General features: G+C 45.1%; 1 protein-coding gene across 1 annotated transcript; it reads left to right on the top strand.

The window, feature by feature from the left end:
- Positions 1–126: 126 nt before the first annotated feature.
- usp37 (ubiquitin specific peptidase 37) lies at positions 127–12351 on the top strand. Its single transcript, XM_079231016.1, has 24 exons — positions 127–249; positions 1068–1295; positions 2070–2220; positions 4145–4233; positions 4307–4422; positions 4751–4828; positions 4980–5068; positions 5455–5548; positions 5675–5830; positions 6115–6246; positions 6425–6548; positions 6955–7202; positions 7327–7444; positions 7617–7696; positions 7944–8108; positions 8285–8338; positions 8956–9100; positions 9190–9409; positions 9772–9938; positions 10315–10375; positions 11140–11255; positions 11501–11570; positions 11772–11910; positions 12179–12351. Exons 2-24 carry the CDS (start codon positions 1122–1124, stop codon positions 12264–12266), a joined length of 2874 nt encoding a protein of 957 aa, XP_079087142.1. The 5' UTR covers positions 127–249; positions 1068–1121; the 3' UTR covers positions 12267–12351.
- Positions 12352–17269: the final 4918 nt, after the last annotated feature.

Raw genomic sequence — 17269 nt, 5'->3', positions numbered from 1 at the left:
AAGCTAAATACAAACCGGCTGAGATATCGCGAGAGTAGGACGCACTCTCGGGGATCATTTCCGTTGTCAATTTTCACATTCCCGCCATCATCGCGCAGTGTTGGGAGGCGTCGTGTGCGGGTCCACTGTCAACAACATACGTATTGGGGAGCAGGTGAATGCCGGCAAAACAAACTTTCTGCCCTCGGAGGACCTACGGAGACGTTGCATTGGTTTACAAGTTCAAAGGCGACTGCGTATCGTCGACAGGTAAAGAACTGCGACGATTTACCAAAACTACGAGAGTGTTTTCATCACCAAATTACAATCAGGCAAATTAGCCAGTTAGCTAGTTCCCGCTAGCGGACTAGCCGACCTGCTAATGTCGGCCTCCCCTCCATTCAGCGTCTGTAGACGAGGGGACGACGTCCACGTCCTGGACGCTCGGCTCGGCCGTCACGTTAGTGTCCCGATCTGATTATTTTCGTCTTGTCAAGACAAACGTGCACCAAGCGAGAGGCGCGGGACGCTGGTCGCACTGGCTCGTGCGTCTCGCAGCCGCGGCTCAGGCTGGCCATCGGGTTAGTGTGATGGCTAACGCAGACCGGGCTACGTTGACTCCTACCGGGACCGCTAGCCAGCTAACACGAGTGGGATGAGTTCCTTCACTTTGTGAAACATTCGTCCATGTCTGTTTGAAAATGTCGCTGGGAGTGTGACGCCTACGTTGTGTTGCATGCGGTTGAGTTTGTTGTGACTTTAAACAAGCGAGCACTAGTAAAGCGTTGCCCACAGCGGCTTGGCTTACTTGTGTTATTCATAGTTGTCATCCGCTGAGTAACATAATTGCAAGCATTTTGTTGACTTCAATATGCCGTCCAATATAAGTGCAGTCAGATTTGTTTGTTTTATCATTGAGCTCATTAGCTTGTCATCTCGCTCCGGCAAGTGTGGTAATTCGGTGTCACTGATATGGTTAAAGCATGACATTTTTAATCTAATTTATGGAGACTATACACAGATGGTGGGATGTAAATGACACCCTGTGGTTGTAATGACGCTGATTATTTAATTTCCCTCTTGTATAGGATTTGTTTGATCGCAAGTCGCAGCCTCCAAAGTGCACCAACTGGATAGAAGCCATGACAACCGTAATGCCCAAACTCTCCAGCGGTGGCGCTGTGAAGATCCGTATAACCAGCCTGGACATGGGCACCACCAGATGGAAAGAGGGAACTTTTGAGATTCTGGAGAAGGAGAACAAAGTCAACCTCTGTATAAGATTCAACTGTGGCGGAGCTTCCAAAACCTTCCAGGTATGGTTCAGTTTGTGTATATTTAATAATGGGTGCAACTGTGACAAACGATGATTGCGTTCTGGAGCTGTGCATTTGTGACGCTTGTCGTTGTAATATTTTGAGATCCACCACTTCAATATTTGGAAACCGTTTCATCTGTTGAAAGGTCATCAGAAAAGTCTTGAATTTTTCTCCCTTTTTATGATATACGCATCAAGGACGTCATGTGATATGGATGCTAGTTGTTTGGTGATGCTTGTTCTTAGCTCAGCAAGATTAAGTCATGGAAGCATTAATGCTGTGAAATGTACAAAATTAAACATAACTTAAGTTAGAAAGGAACATAATGTAAATTAATTTAAGCATAACATTAATGGGCTACGAAAGTATTCAATTGTGATTATATATAAACAAACGTACCAAATAAATACAACTATAATCAATAAATTAATTTGACTATATTCAGTGTTTGTCCTATATTTATTATATCAGAATTATGTGCGCCGCTGCTAACTTTTCACAAGAGCTGAGGAGAGACAGGTGACGTGAAGTTGACGTCGTTGATACTGGTTACAAACAGGCGTGATAGCGAACGCCATGCTGTATAATTTTGTGTTTTTTTGTTTTTAGCTGAGCAGACCAGCTTGACCAGAGAATATTTATAGTATTCATTTTTAACAACTAAATTTGGTCTGCGGTAGAATGGGTGTCTTCATTCCCCCGACGCATCCGCTGGTCCAAAGCAGACAACCTAGTGGAAACACTAATCTAGTATTGTTTTCTTGCCCTCAGCTGAACCAAAACTTGAAGACGGTGAACCAGAAATTGAGTCGAATCATGCTGACTTTGAAGGACAGCAACGTCATCGTCCTTGACAAGATACCACCGAGTTTGCTTCAGAAGACTAAAGAGTACCTGGAAAAACTGAAGCTGGGAAAGCCAAGTAATTACACCACTGCTCATTTAAAAAACATTCTAAGCTTTGTTGATGGTTCGCAGCCTGTTGGGACGACTTTGCTTTGGTTGTATTTCTCGAGGTAATGTTGAATCGGCAACGAGACACACAAGGGCATTAGTTATATTTCACCAAATACCCTTTTTCGGAAAAATTTATTTAAAAACACGTTTACAGTATTTGGCTGCTAAATAAATAACTTAATGTTTTTTTCAGTTGGACTTTGACATATCCTTAGTTAAAGAATGGCCAGATTAAATCAAGCTTGAAACTGTTACATTTTATTCAGATTTGTAGTTTTCTGACAGTCTATTCCCTAAAGAACATGAGTACGTCTAAACCAGGGGTCGGCAACCTGCGGCTCCGGAGCCGCATGCGGCTCTTTAGCCCGTCTGTTGTGGCTCACTAAGGCTTTGACAAAAAAAAAAAGACAACTTTTTTTTTGCCCAGTGGAAAAACTTTTAAAGGGAAGTCCTCTTATCTTGGAGTTTTAGGTGATATTGGGTCACTGAAAATAAAAATAAATGTTTAAATATTTCTTTCACTAAAATGTGCGTCACGTCGCTGTCAAGCCTCCGCCCCTGCAGCTGCTACTCGTGATTCAGAGCCCCGCCCTCACGCGCAGATGAGTGCAGAAGAGCGATTCCTCAACTGCTGCAGCAAACTGAGTATAGTAGATATACTTTCAGGAAGTGGATCACTACTGCTGCTGCTGGTTCTGTGTCAGCTCATGAGACACTGATGCGTCCATTAGTAAACACGGATCAGTCCTCCGTTTGCGGTGCTCTAGTGAGGAGGACGCTCAGTGGAAACGTAGCAAAAGATATGCGTTTAAAATGTAAAACTCACTGAAGAGGACAGGTATCGAACCTGCTACCTTGCAGTTACAGGGCAAACACTCTACCACATGAGCCACAACTATAGATAGTACTGAGGGTCTGTATAGTTGTGTTTTAATTAACCTAATGTAGCCGACACATGACTATTTTTTGTTTGATAGTTATAAACAGGTAAAATAGCAATACAATGTTAAAAAAAGTCTTTATTCTTGTTCTATAATTTCATAAATACAACAAACTATATTTTTTATATATATATATATATATATATATATATATATATATATATATATATTAGAAGCTGTAATATCAGATACGGTCCCGTGCTAAACTGGTGTCGTTAAAAAAATGACACAGAATATAACAAACCGGCTCAAATTACACCCAAATCTACTGATGAAATTAGATTCACCGTCTTTGAATACGTCCAAGCATCTCTTTTTAATTCAGCAAATGCATAAACCACCAAAGAGCACATGTTTTAGGTATTATTTCACCATATTTCTCAGTAACATGTGGACGGCGGGGGGAAAGCAGTCCGGCAGCAAGAATGACACCACTATTTTTAAGTATTTTTAAACTCTTCAGTGTGATATCCGTTTGTAAATATGAAATTAAATATCAAAGACATCACAAACTAAAATATGAGCGACATCAGATACATATACATACGTGTACATTGTTTAATTCCTACATTTTTAATTCATTCCAGGTTCTGTCAACAATTGTTCCATCACACTCCCTGACGTTTTAGATCATTGCCATTATAATTTCAGTCTCGTCATCGAGTAATTTAGCCGTAGCATTGTATTAAAGTCACAATTTGGCTATCTTGACAGCACCACTGTGTAAAAATGTCTCAAAAAAGACTGATGCTCAACCGTCATCAACAATCAGCTGCCGCTTCGTCGGTGCGTCTTGGATTATCAATGGAGAGGCCACAGGTTGTTTTAGCTTCAAACTAAAAATGATGTTTTTTTGCGTCGGGATTTACAAACCCAGACTAAGTTGTTCAAAGAATATATTTTTTCCCACATGCTTTGTCCTGATTTCTTATTTTTTTTACTTGGCAGTTTTAAAATCATCCCACGGAAGTGCAAACTTCAGTGTGCTCGGGAACCATTCTGCAAAAAATGAAACCAATCCCTCAGGGGAGAGACAGGTGAGCAAGAAAGCCCCATGTTTTTTTAACTGTGTCCACTAACATTTGACTGACATTTCCTCACCTCTTCCAGACAACACCGAGGCGGCTGAGTGCAGAAGGCAGAGAGGACACGACACCGCGAAAGCCCCTGGGCAGCCCGAGTAGAGCTGCCTCCACTCCCACTCGCACTGGACTCTCTGAGAACAGGTATGATGGAAATTAATGTTGGTATGCAAATGAATTAATCTGATCAATTTGATGAGGTGATGAAGCGTGGCATCATTACGAATGAGCTCAGCCTACGGAAACTTTAAACTTGCTGTGGTCTGTATTTGTTTTTTAACAACGTAAAAGCACTGCGTTACTGTTTGTGTACTTTCTACCGATGACCGGCCTTTGGCAGGTATTCCTTGTGACAATCTTCCTGTACTGTATATGACCGTTGTCCTGATGAGGTACTTTACATTTTTTGTCTTTCTGTTCTGTTTAGGAATGGTCAGTTCAGGCTTGTAACACGAATGTCACTGTTTTTCAGGAGCGAGAAGAGAAAGAGACTCCATACCTCGGAAAGTGACATGTCTGAGGACTACCCCAAGGAAAATGACTCATCAAGGTAAAAGCTACAAGCTTCACTGCCTAGACTTATCGTTAGTGGTTGTTGGAAGGACCTGACTTCAGAAACCTATTGTCAGACTGTATCTAGGTATTTGTATTATTTTTCTTATTTGGTGAAAATATCCTATTATCTATATACTTGTCTTTAGCAACAACAAGGCCACTTCGGATCCATCCAGGAAGTTTCTACTGAGCTGCAAAGACAAGCTGAAGCAGGCAGAAGAGCACAGGAGCTCTGGTAATCTTTGACATCCACAACTCGTTAGCAAGACTACCTATATATTGCTGCTTATGTCTAGCATGATATATTTACCGATCAGTGCTCAACACAAACTTTAAAAAAAAGGATGCCATCTTGGCAACCAGGCATCAGCTCTTTGTTGCCGAAACAGAAAATATGGTTGCCATTTTTAGTCACCTTAAATTTGAGCAATTAAGATACCAAGCAGTTATGTCAGCTTACTAATATAAATGTAATGTAAAAGAATAAAAGCTGTATTACAGTAAACAAACAAAAGTCTTTGTAGCTTGTTTTTTATTTAAAACTTTACAGAATTTGAATCTATAGAACATTAACTTGTATATTCAGACCTAAAATTTACTTTATGCTTCATTTTCCCTCAGCTCCACTGAGTTCAACTCCCCTTCAGCCAACGTCATTCTATGGGAGCCGATCTGTGACTAAAGACTACAGCCAGAGCCATTCTTTCTTGGACAGGTGAGCTTCTGTAGTTTCTTAAAATTGAATTGGCACATTTTAGTTGTACTTAAATGTAATTGTCAAGTTGAAGCATCAAATCATTGTGGGGCCACTGATTCACATCTGTATAATCTTTACTAAAAGGCCATCGAGTACAGCTCAGACCACGACAGCCAAGAGAAGCCTCATGCTGCCCAATCACTCTACTCCCTTCAAGAAGGTACGCACCTCTCTGGATTACGGTGGCTGGAACAAGCAGCGGCCCTCCACTCTGGCCCAGCCTCAGCCCCCACTGCAAGGGTAAGAATAAGCCGGATGGGCTGCACTAAATGTGAGCATAAGCAGTCTGTGTGTGAAGAGAGACTGGATTGTGTTTATTTTCATTGTTGTGAACCCAAAGGATGACCAAGAAAGATCTGTAGAGGCTGTTTATGTGAGAGAGAGAAATGTCTCCCAAGGGCCAGTTTTTTTTTTTTTTTTAAGCCCTAGAAGGAGTTGTGTTGGAATTTCTGTTTTCCAAATTCAAGGCCAAAAAATATTTCTCTCTCATCCATTGTGTAAATCCTGTCATTGATATTTCACAGATTTTCCAACCTGGGCAACACTTGCTATATGAACGCCATCCTGCAGTCCCTCTTCAGCCTCCCTTCCTTCAGCAGTGACATGCTGAGGCAGAGCATCCCCTGGAAGAAGTTGCCCATCAATGCATTGCTGAGGTACTACGTTAGTGTTTGTAGACAGGCCAGATTGATTTGTGTTATCAGATCGTTAAAGCGGGCTTCGGCACGTTTTTGTTTAAATCATTTGTTAATTAATGCGTATTTTAATGGACTCCGTTTGAAAAAAACCTGCCTGAAAGTAGTTTATTCTGTGTGATACCGTCATTGCCTGCAGGCGTTTTGCTCACCTCATGGTCAAGAAGGACGTGGGCTGTCCAGAGACGAAGAAGGACCTCCTGAGGAAAGTGAAGAGTGCCATCTCCTCTACAGCTGAGCGTTTCTCTGGAAACATGCAGAATGTAAGATGTCCCTCAAGAATCAATAGCTCAGAGCAGTTGTTGTCTACTGCTACGTGAGAGTGCCTTAATAGATCAAATGTTCTGTCGTCGTTACAGATGGATGTCATGTCTCACATCAGAAAATATAGAATTGTTTGTTTGTGGAGCTCTGAAATGTTCGAGTTAAAAGTTATGTCAAAACAAATCTATAAAAACAAATCCAAAGTGTGTACAAATATACAACACAATAATTCACTGCATACATTTCTAACTTCTTCAAATCAATATTTAGTAACGGCACCTTTTTTATAGTATGTGGGCTATGTAGATAGGTCTGTCTCAGTTGTGTATGTCCCATCGGAACATGGCTCTCATATATTCATTAATTGTGCTTAATTAAGTCCATGCGTTTCACGTCGTTTACCAGGATGCTCACGAGTTCCTGAGCCAGTGTTTGGACCAGTTAAAGGACGATGTGGAGAAAATGAATAAGAGCTGGACAAACGAAGCTGCAGCGTCTCCATCGTCCTCTGTGGCGTGTGAGAACGGCCAGGAGGCAACGTCATCGGCAGGCAAGGCAGAGCCTGGTGAAGAGGTGGACACCTCCCGCATCTACACCTGCCCTGTGGCAGTCAACATGGAGTTTGAGGTGCAGCACACCATCACCTGCAAAGGGTGAGGCCTGTCTCCTGCTTGGTCACCTGACTTTGTCCTTGCAATGTGTCTTTTATAATGTATTTGACTGATGGTTTCGCTGGCGAAAACACATGTCCATTCATAGTTTCATGTTGTTTTGCAGATGTGGCGAGGTAGTGACCAAGCGAGAGCAATTCAACGACTTGTCCATCGACCTACCGCGGCGAAAGAAAACCCTCCCACTTCGCTCCATTCAAGATTCTCTGGATCTCTTTTTCAGGGTATGACTTTCTACTCTTTCTATAAACATGCCATAGTTCAAATCAATTTCTATAAAACATTCCTCTTTGTTCTTTTTCCAAGATTGTTACAGAAATGTAGTAAGCAACAGGCCTCAGCTAGATGTATAACAATTAAATGCGTCATGATAGAAGTTACTTTTTCCTTTTGCAGATGGAGGAAATTGAGTACTCGTGTGAAAAGTGCAACGGGAAATCAGCGAGTGTTCTGCATAAATTCAGCAAACTGCCCAGGTATTTACACACAGGCTATAGGGAGTGCAATGCAAATTCACAATGCAAAGATGTTGCGTTCATTTTCAAACGCTTGCAGTTGAACATATTTCAGAGTTGAGCGGACACGCACTGCATTTCAAACGTTATATTAGAACCACGACTGGTACTTCCTGTAAGCATCCATTGGTCACTAGTAGAATAAAAGAAGCACTTGACGAACAAAGAAATTATGTTCTGATTTGTGATGGATCTGTTCTCCCCGCAGGGTGCTTATCCTACACCTGAAACGGTACAGCTTTAATGCTCAGCTGTCTATGAACAGCAAGCTGGGCCAGCAGGTGGTGATTCCCCGATACCTGACCCTGCTGTCCCACTGCGCTGAATCCACACGACCCCCCCTAAGTCTCGGCTGGAGTTCCCAAACCGCCATGTAAGAAGTCCTAAATACCATTCAATTATAATGTGTAAATGATGCATTTAAACATTAGACATAATGGGTAATTACATCCAGAGTTTTGGGATAATTCACTTGGTTGTTTACTTGAATGCATTCAATTTGACTGAGAGAGGCAAAGGTTTTTAAAAATGTTCATGTTTTTCTCAAAGGTCAAGAACACTCAAAACGTCTCAATTGGTCAACTCCTCCACAGCACCTCTTCGGTAAGTACTGCCAGTTCAAATAATGAAGCTACGTTGCTCTGACGTCCTAAGAGGAAATGACGTTAAAAAAAACGGCCATAAAATGACATACTATAAAGTCTGCCACTTTCACTGAGTTAAATCTTTTAAGCAACTTCAACAACCAAATACTCATTGTTACTCTTACTACAATGTTGGAGCCAGGGCTCTAGATTGAAAGCCATATATAATATAATGGATGAGTTTGTGCTGAAATGGCATCAAAAATTGTTGTTTTAAAGTTTCAATGGGAACATGTTTGTCCTTAAGTGTCTGTATTTTGGCTCCGCCGTTTATTGCTGGATCTCACACCCATCTCAAAATGTTAAAACAGCCACATGTTAATGTAGCCAAAAAGATCACATGAACACGGCTTTAGTAAAGCTCTTAAGTGTGTTGCAACTTGTTCTGTGTTCGACTGCCTTGATAAAAGACCCGTGGTAGTTATTAAGACAGTTGCTAAAAACAAACTTCTTTAAAGTGTTATCTGTTACATATTGCATGACTAAGAAAAAGTCATAAAATGCGCCCAGACTGGATTTTCCTTTTTGCTTATGAATTCAATCACGGAGCTTATTGCTGTGTATGTGTGTTCGTAGTAGGATTGGAGGGAAAGTGGCCAACTCCAGCTGCACTTCTATTCTCCTGGACTCCGACTGTGAAGAAGAGAACAGAAAGGTAATTGCGAGCCGCAAGCGACGCCTCAGCAGCTGTCTGCCTGATGATGATGACCGCCCGGAAGAGGTAAGCGTTCGCTGTGACAGACATGTCAATTATGATTCAGCCTCCTGTTTTGTCTGTTGCTGTTTAGACACCGTTTCATGTGTCCTCAGAGAGGAGCAGCTGTAGATTCAGCAGACTTCAGTGGCATAAATGATGATGAAATGCTGGCAGCCGTGCTGGAGATGAGTCGTCAAGAGGCCGGGCTCTCGGCTCCACCCCTCTTGGAGGATGAGCCAACCAGCAGCCCAGACACGGGGTTTGGGGATTCAGATGCCCATGACCTGGCCTATCATACAGATCTGCTGGAAACCGAAAGCAAACAGCCTTCAGGTAGTCCAACGTCCTTTTGGTTAAGACATTCAGGAAATGGGGTTGATACCGGGGGCAGCCCTGTTTTATTTTGTCTTTTTAAAATTAAACCCAGTATATTAGAGGGGTAGCATGAATGTCACATAGTAAAATGTATTACAATGACTAGTACTGCATATGTCGATTGTCTTGCTAGGTCACACTTCACTGGAATCAATCTGGCTTTCTGCATAGACACAAAAACTGTGTTTTTAAATATACGCCTTACGCAAAGTAGCATTGCTATTATCAAACTCGGGCATATGGGTCTTACAGTGGAGAGAACTTCACTCGTATTTCATTTATTACGTTAACTAACTTGTGTATGGGTTGATGTTGTGTAGATGTGCTGGATTCCCTGGACTTGACCATGGACGAGAACAAGGAGAACCAGACTCCAGAGAGCGTGCAGCAGCAAGGCGAACTGGAGTGGGTCCAGCAGTACAGTCTGGATCAGGAGAGGGAAGAACAGGAGCTACAGCAGGCTTTGGCTCAGAGTCTCCAGGAGCATGTAAGATCACATGACATCTGCGCAGGGCTTTTCTTTAAGACTGAAGCAAAGGTGCTGCGTCTAAATACTGTCGTAGCACCATGACGCCATTAGAATACCTTAATTTAATATGCATATTTTTTTTCCTTTTCCCGTCCTTTATTGAGTAATGTTATGTTGTAACTTTCCAGGCTCAACTGGTGTTACATTAAAGTACTTTGTTGAAAATATCATTGATCTCACTGAAGCGTATACTTTTTTTGTTTACTTAAAGGATCTTAATTAGTTTGTCATCGCAATCATCTTATGAGCAAGCAGATGTGGCCTGAGTGAAAGAACAATGTTGAAATTTCAGAAATCTCATTGTTATACCGTGTCTCCACTTCACCCCATGTAGGAGGCTCAAGAGTTGAGAGAGGATGACGAACTGAAGAGGGCCACTGAGCTCAGTTTGCAAGGTATGAACCAAGATTTACTGAATTTTGAGTAGGGGACTGTTGAAACTCATGAACTCTGATGATCTCTGGAAAGCAAACATCTTTTGGCTGTTGCTGGGCGTCTTTAGCGGACCAAGAACCATCTATATTTTGTTTGGTGCTGGTTTCCGTTGGCAGTACTCGTCTCTGGTAGATTTTTAGGTATGTTTAACCCTCTGCCGACATTACTGTCTTCAAAATGCTTTAGCGGGTTCAATCTTAAAGCTAACGTGAAGATGCTGGTATCATGAACGTAGAGCACCTCGTGCCAGCTCGCCAGAAAGGGGCAGAATAACGCTCCAAAGCTAAGCAGAATTTTGGCAAAGGAAGACGGGGTCCCTTGACCTCGCAGCTCAAGATATCTGAATTAAATGGGTTCTATCTCTATCCAATTCTTTGGGTCTTAATGTGGTATTTTGGAGTGATTTTTCTTTATCCTTTTTAATTTCTTTTGTGGTAAGATACTGTTTAATGTATCACCAAATCTGTGTAACAACTGGTATCAACCTGAAAATTGGGAGACCTTAATTTAATTAATCAAATGAATCATCAGTGTCCCAGCGTTCAGATTATGTTCACCACTTCTATGTGGCATAAAGTATTGACAGAACACGGGTCTAAATTTAATTTCACTTTATCCATTGCTTTTTACACAAGCAAAAGGTTTTAGGCCGATAACATGAGTGGAAAATCGTGCTCATTGCTTGGAAAATGCCTGACCAGTATCAATATCTCTCACTCAACAGAATTTAACAACTCTCTGCCTGAGTTACTGTGCTCAGATGATGATTCTGGCAACGAGGACGTGCTGGACATGGAGTACACTGAAGCGGAGGCTGAGAACCTGAAGAGGAACGCTGAGGTACCAACGTCTGCCCTATGATTGTAAACCAGTGGAATGGTCTATCTTAAGTAAAATACTTGTTTTTCTTTTCATTTTTGTAAACTGAAAAGCAACTATTGTGTACAACAAACATCCAGTAATTTATAAAAGAAGGTAGTAGTGTAGCTAACTTTTCTAGCTGTACTTGTAATGTACAGTATACATTGGAAACACTGAACCGTTTTGATACATAGTAACTTCATTATAAATGTTGTAATCCACAGAGCGGAGACGTGGCCAACTCTTTTCGACTCATCAGTGTTGTCAGTCACATTGGGAGCAGCTCCTCTTCTGGTGAGCACTTGTGTGTTTTTCTGCTTCTGTCTAGAGATGCACCAACCCTGACTCACTTATCTGTGTGGTTGTATCTGCTGCTGCACTTTTATAAGGGAGTGTAGTCTTTTGTTGGGAAGACATTCTGCCTGCTTCAGGAATACCATGACACACCACTTCCATTCCTCAGTGTCCACAAATACCCTTTATTCTCCACCACAGGCCATTACATCAGTGACGTGTACGACATGAAGAAGCAGTCATGGCTGACCTACAATGACCTGGACGTGTCGCGCACACAGGAAGCCGCTGTGCAGCGAGACCGGGACCGCAGTGGATACATCTTCTTCTACATGCATAAGTGAGTGTCTTTTTTTTCCTCTGCTTATGAGCCCATAATAAACTGCTCGATCCTTAATTAACCGCCTCGATCTGTCTGGGGTTTTTCTTTGTTACGCACAGAGTTGGTGCACCGTTGTGTGTTGGATGAATTACAATTGCTTTGAATCTTTAAGCTGCATCGTCAACCCTAGAGGAGTGAAACGCATAGTATATTGTGATGTGCGTTTGTGTCGGTGGGCATTACATGAGTGTTTGCTCTGACACGTTTTTACCTTGTGTGTCCTCAGGGATGTGTTTGAGCAGCTGTCTGAAATGGAGAGATCTGGAGTCAACACCACTCCAGAGGCAGCGAGGAACGTCCTGCAGCCGCTCTGAACGCTACATCTTTGGACAGCTGCCCACGTCCACACCCTCAGCTGAACCCTCGTAGTTGGAGCTCTCCTCTGAACAACCTTGAGTACTACTGGTTGCCGTCCTTCTTTGGTCGTCTTCAGGCACTTCTTTTCCTCTACGAAACGCTAAATGCCCTGCTAACTTAGCACCTGTGAATGCCATCTCGGGTACTGAACTGTCGAGACTCTTTAAGATACCAGAAATGCAGTTAAAAATGTTCAGTGGATCAAATTTTGCCTCCATGTTTTTGGGGCTAGAGATTTCCTTTGCTATGATTTTCATCAAACAACTGTTTTGTAAAGCTCTTTCTTTCTTGATATACTTCTTCCAACTTTAAAGCCGTTTACTCAGGCTTTCACTTAAATGCAACTACCGAACGCCAGATGCTACTGGTGTTTCATGGATTGTATGTTTTGCAGACCCTTTATTTCCCTTATAAACTAAATAAAGATATATTCTATGGTGGAGTATAAGCTATTCTAGAGTTAGAGGGGTGTTGTATTTAGCGGGTACATTTGGTGCAATATTTATGTTCTGGCGCAAACTGGCCATTTCAAATCAGCTTTCTGTCAGAGCGTGTGGATGTTTTCCAAGTTTTCTGTGCTTGACTTATGAACTAATTTCTGTGTGTGGTTGTCTCCATATTATAGATTTGAAAAAGATCTGTAAGCTTGACGACAAACCCTGTTTTTACTAAGCTTTTCTCAGTAAAGCATACCTTTTTATTCTTTTGGGATTTTGACTTTGTGCCTCCCAAAAAAACTTTTATAAATATGTATACGAGCTTTACTTTGAAAGTTGTACAACCTCCTTGCTTTCTAATGTTTGTCAAACCTCAATGTGCAAGTATGATTTTTCCTTTATAAAAAGCCAAAAGATTTTCTATTTATTACAACATAGGGTTGATGTGTGAATCAACCCATCAAGTTATGCCGTGGCAGAAAGAAGTAATTCTAATTAAACAAGACCACCAGGAAAGCTAGCTTCAGCCTTTAAAGTCACCATATATGTACGGCCAGTATTCAGTATTTGACACCGTAGACCTCTGCTAACCCTGTTCAACTAGTTCCTATCAGGCGTGCTTGCTTATGTACTAGACACTGGTTGTTCAGCTTTTTTTTGTAACCACTGTAAAAATTAAATCACATTTCAGTCCACCGTGATTAATGTGCATTGTTGAAACATGGCCACATGAGTCCACATCAAATTATTTCCTTAACTCACAACAGCAGAACATCTATATCGTTGTAAAACATGGGTCGTAAAAAATATATCTGGATGAACCAATTGTTGTTCTTGATGGCCAGTTTAAGGAAGTGTGCACTAGTATTAGAGGACTCCTGGAAGTCCAGCTCTGTTGCACATAAACCTGCTATAACAGCAGGTACAAGTTGATTCTCCTTTTGTCAGCCTTGGATTTCCATTTCTGAAACATGCCCTCCTGAACGGCCTGTCCCAAATGCTGTGTAGAGAGGGTCAAATGTCTTTGAGGTAAACAGCTTTTTTTTCTCTACCCTTCATACACAACTGATTCCTCCTGAAGCAGTTTTTAATAAAAGATTACAGTGAAAGTGCACAGCTTTTAATTTGTTACTTAAAATGCTCCTCCAATGAATCGCCACCTTAACGTGGTGGAGGAGTTTGAGTGGCTCAGTGATCCTGGGAGCTATGTTGTCCGGGGCGTCAGCCCCTGGTAGGGTCTCCCAAGGCAAACAGGTCTCGGGGGAGAGCCCAGACTAAGAGCGATTCAAAAAACCCTGATGAATTGCAGCCCACGGACTAAAGTTACCTCGCCCGGACAAGGGAAACCGGGGCACCCTCCCGGAGCCAGACCCAGGAGGGGAGCTCGTCGGCGAGCGTCTGGTGGTCGGGCTCAGCCCGAAGAAACAACATGGAGCAGCAGTCACCCCGTGGACCCACCACCCGCGGGGAGAATTATCGGGGTCGGGTGCAATGCAGACCGGGCGGCAGGCCAGGCAGGAGACCTGGGCGAGCCGATCGCCGGCAGCATAGACTAGCTCTAGGGACGTGGAACGTCACCTCGCTAGCGGGGAAAGAGCCGGAGCTGGTGCAGGAGGTGGAGCGGTACCAGCTAGATTTAGTTGGGCTCACCTCCACGCACAGCATGGGCTCTGGAACCAAGCTCCTGGAGAAGGGTTGGACTTTGTCCTTTTCTGGAGTTACCCAGGGTGAGAGGCGCCGGGCGGGAGTGGGGATACTCACGAGCCCCCGGCTGAGCGCTGCTATGTTGGAGTTTTCCCCGGAGAACGAGAGGGTCGCCTCCCTGCGCCTACGGGTTGCAGGGAGTAAAGCTCTGACTGTTGTTTGTGCTTATGCACCGAACAGCAGTTCGGAGTATCCGGCCTTCTTGGAGTCGGTGGGAGGGGTCCTGGAAAGGGCGCCGCCTGCCGACTCCATAGTTCTCCTGGGAGACTTCAACGCTCACGTGGGCAATGACAGAGAAACCTGGCGGGGCGTGATTGGGAGGAACGGCTTGCCCGATCTGAACCCGAATGGTGTTTTGTTGTTGGACTTCTGTGCTAGCCACAGTTTGTCCATAACAAACACCATGTTCGAGCATAAGGTGGCTCATAAGTGTACCTGGTACCAGAACACCTTAGGCCGGAGATCAATGATCGACTTTGCAGTCGTATCATCTGATCTGCGGCCGTATGTCTTGGACACTCGGGTGAAGAGAGGAGCAGAGCTGTCAACTGATCACCACCTAGTGGTGAGTTGGATCAGATGGCGGGGGAGTCGGCTAGAAAGACCTGGCAAGCCCAAACGTGTAGTGAGGGTGAACTGGGAACGTCTGGCAGGTCTTCAACTCCCACCTCCGGAAGAACTTCTCACAAATCCCGAGGGAGGCTGGGGACATGGAACCCGAGTGGACCATGTTCAAAGCCTCTATTGTGGACGCGGCTGCTCGGAGCTGTGGCCAGAAGGTCATCGGTGCCTGTCGTGGCGGCAACCCGAGAACCCGGTGGTGGACACCGGGGGTGAGGGAAGCCGTCAAACTGAAGAAGGAGGCCTTTCGGGCCTGGCTGGCCCAGGGGTCTCCTGAAGCAGCTGACGGGTACCGGCAGGCCAGAAGGGCTGCAGCTGCGATGGTCGCGGATGCTAAAACTCGGGCATGGGAGGAGTTCGGGGAGGCCATGGAGAAGGACTTTCGGTTGGCCTCAAGGAAGTTCTGGCAAACCATCCGACGGCTCAGGAAGGGAAAGCAGGGCCTACCCCAGGCTGTTCTCAGCAGGGGGGGGGGAACTGCTGACCCGGACTGGGGACATCGTCGGGCGGTGGAAAGAGCACTTTGAGGAACTCCTAAACCCGGCTAACATGTCCCCCGGAGAGGGGGCAGCGCCGGAAGACTTTGGGGTGGTTTCTCCCATATCCCTGGCAGAGGTCGCTAAGGTAGTCAAAAAGCTCCTTGGTGGCAAGGCGCCAGGGGTGGATGAGATCCGCCCTGAGATGCTGAAAGCGCTGGACATTGTTGGGCTGTCTTGGTTGACACGCCTTTTCAGTGTCGCATGGGGGTCGGGAACAGTGCCCATGGACTGGCAGACCGGGGTGGTGGTTCCCATCTACAAGAAGGGGGACCGGAGAGTGTGCTCAAACTATCGTGGCATCACACTGCTCAGCCTCCCGGGAAAAGCTTATGCCAGGGTGCTGGAAGGGAGGCTCCGACCGCTTGTCGAACCTCAGATTCAAGACGAGCAGTGCGGATTCCGTCCCGGTCGTGGAACAGTGGACCAGCTCTTTACCCTTGCAAGACTACTGGAGGGGTCCTGGGAGTTTGCCCAACCAGTCTACATGTGCTTTGTGGACTTGGAGAAGGCTTTCGACCGGGTCCCTCGGGGGTTTTTGTGGGGGGTGCTGCGGGAGTATGGGGTGCCGGACCCGTTGGCACGGGCTATCCGGTCTTTGTACGCCTGCAGTAGGAGCTGTGTTCGTATCCTCGGTAGTAAGTCAGACACGTTCCCGGTGGGTGTTGGCCTCCGCCAGGGCTGCCCTTTATCACCGGTCCTGTTCGTGACTTTCATGGACAGGATATCTAGGCGCAGCCAGGGGGCGGAGAGGATCCGGTTCGGGAGTCTCGGGATCGCCTCTCTGCTGTTCGCGGATGATGTGGTCCTGTTTGCCTCCTCGGATTGTGACCTCCAGCATTCACTGGGGCGTTTTGCAGCCGAGTGTGAAGCGGCAGGGATGAGAGTTAGCGCCTCCAAATCTGAGGCCATGGTGCTCTGCCGGAAACCGGTGGATTGCTCCCTCCAGGTGGGGACAAACTGCCTACCCCAAGCGAAGGAGTTCAAGTATCTCGGGGTCTTGTTCACGAGTGAGGGTAAGGTGGAGCGGGAGATCGACAGACGGATCGGTGCGGCTGCAGCAATAAAACAGGCGCTGTACCGGTCCGTCCTGGTGAAGAGGGAGCTGAGCCGGAAGGCGAAGCTCTCCATTTACTGGTCGGTCTATGTTCCAACCCTCACCTATGGTCACGAACTCTGGGTCGTGACCGAAAGAACGAGATCTCGAATACAAGCGGCCGAAATGAGCTTCCTCCGCAGGGTGGCCGGGCTCACCCTTAGAGATAGGGTAAGGAGCTCGGACATCAGGAGGGAGCTTGGAGTCGAGTCGCTGCTCCTTCGTGTCGAAAGGAGTCAGCTGAGGTGGTTCGGGCATCTAGTCAGGATGCCTCCTGGACGCCTCCCATTAGAGGTTTTCCAGGCACGTCCAACTGGTAGGAGACCCCGGGGAAGACCGAGGACACGCTGGAGGGATTATATCTCCCGGCTGGCCTTGGAACGCCTCGGGATCCCCCAGAATGAGCTGGAAAGTGTTGCGGGTGAGAGGGAAGCCTGGGTCGGCCTGCTGAACCTGCTGCCACCGCGACCCGACCCCGGATAAGCGGCTGATAATGGATGGATGGATGGATAAAATGCTTAAACAACACTCCAAGTCCAGTGTTTGAAAGGTTATCCACAGTCAAA

Source organism: Taurulus bubalis (genome assembly GCF_910589615.1).
Source record: "Taurulus bubalis genome assembly, chromosome: 15".
NCBI lineage: Eukaryota > Metazoa > Chordata > Actinopteri > Perciformes > Cottidae > Taurulus > Taurulus bubalis.
The sequence above is the reverse complement of the archived record's forward strand: the minus strand, read 5'-3'. Positions and strand labels throughout refer to the sequence as shown.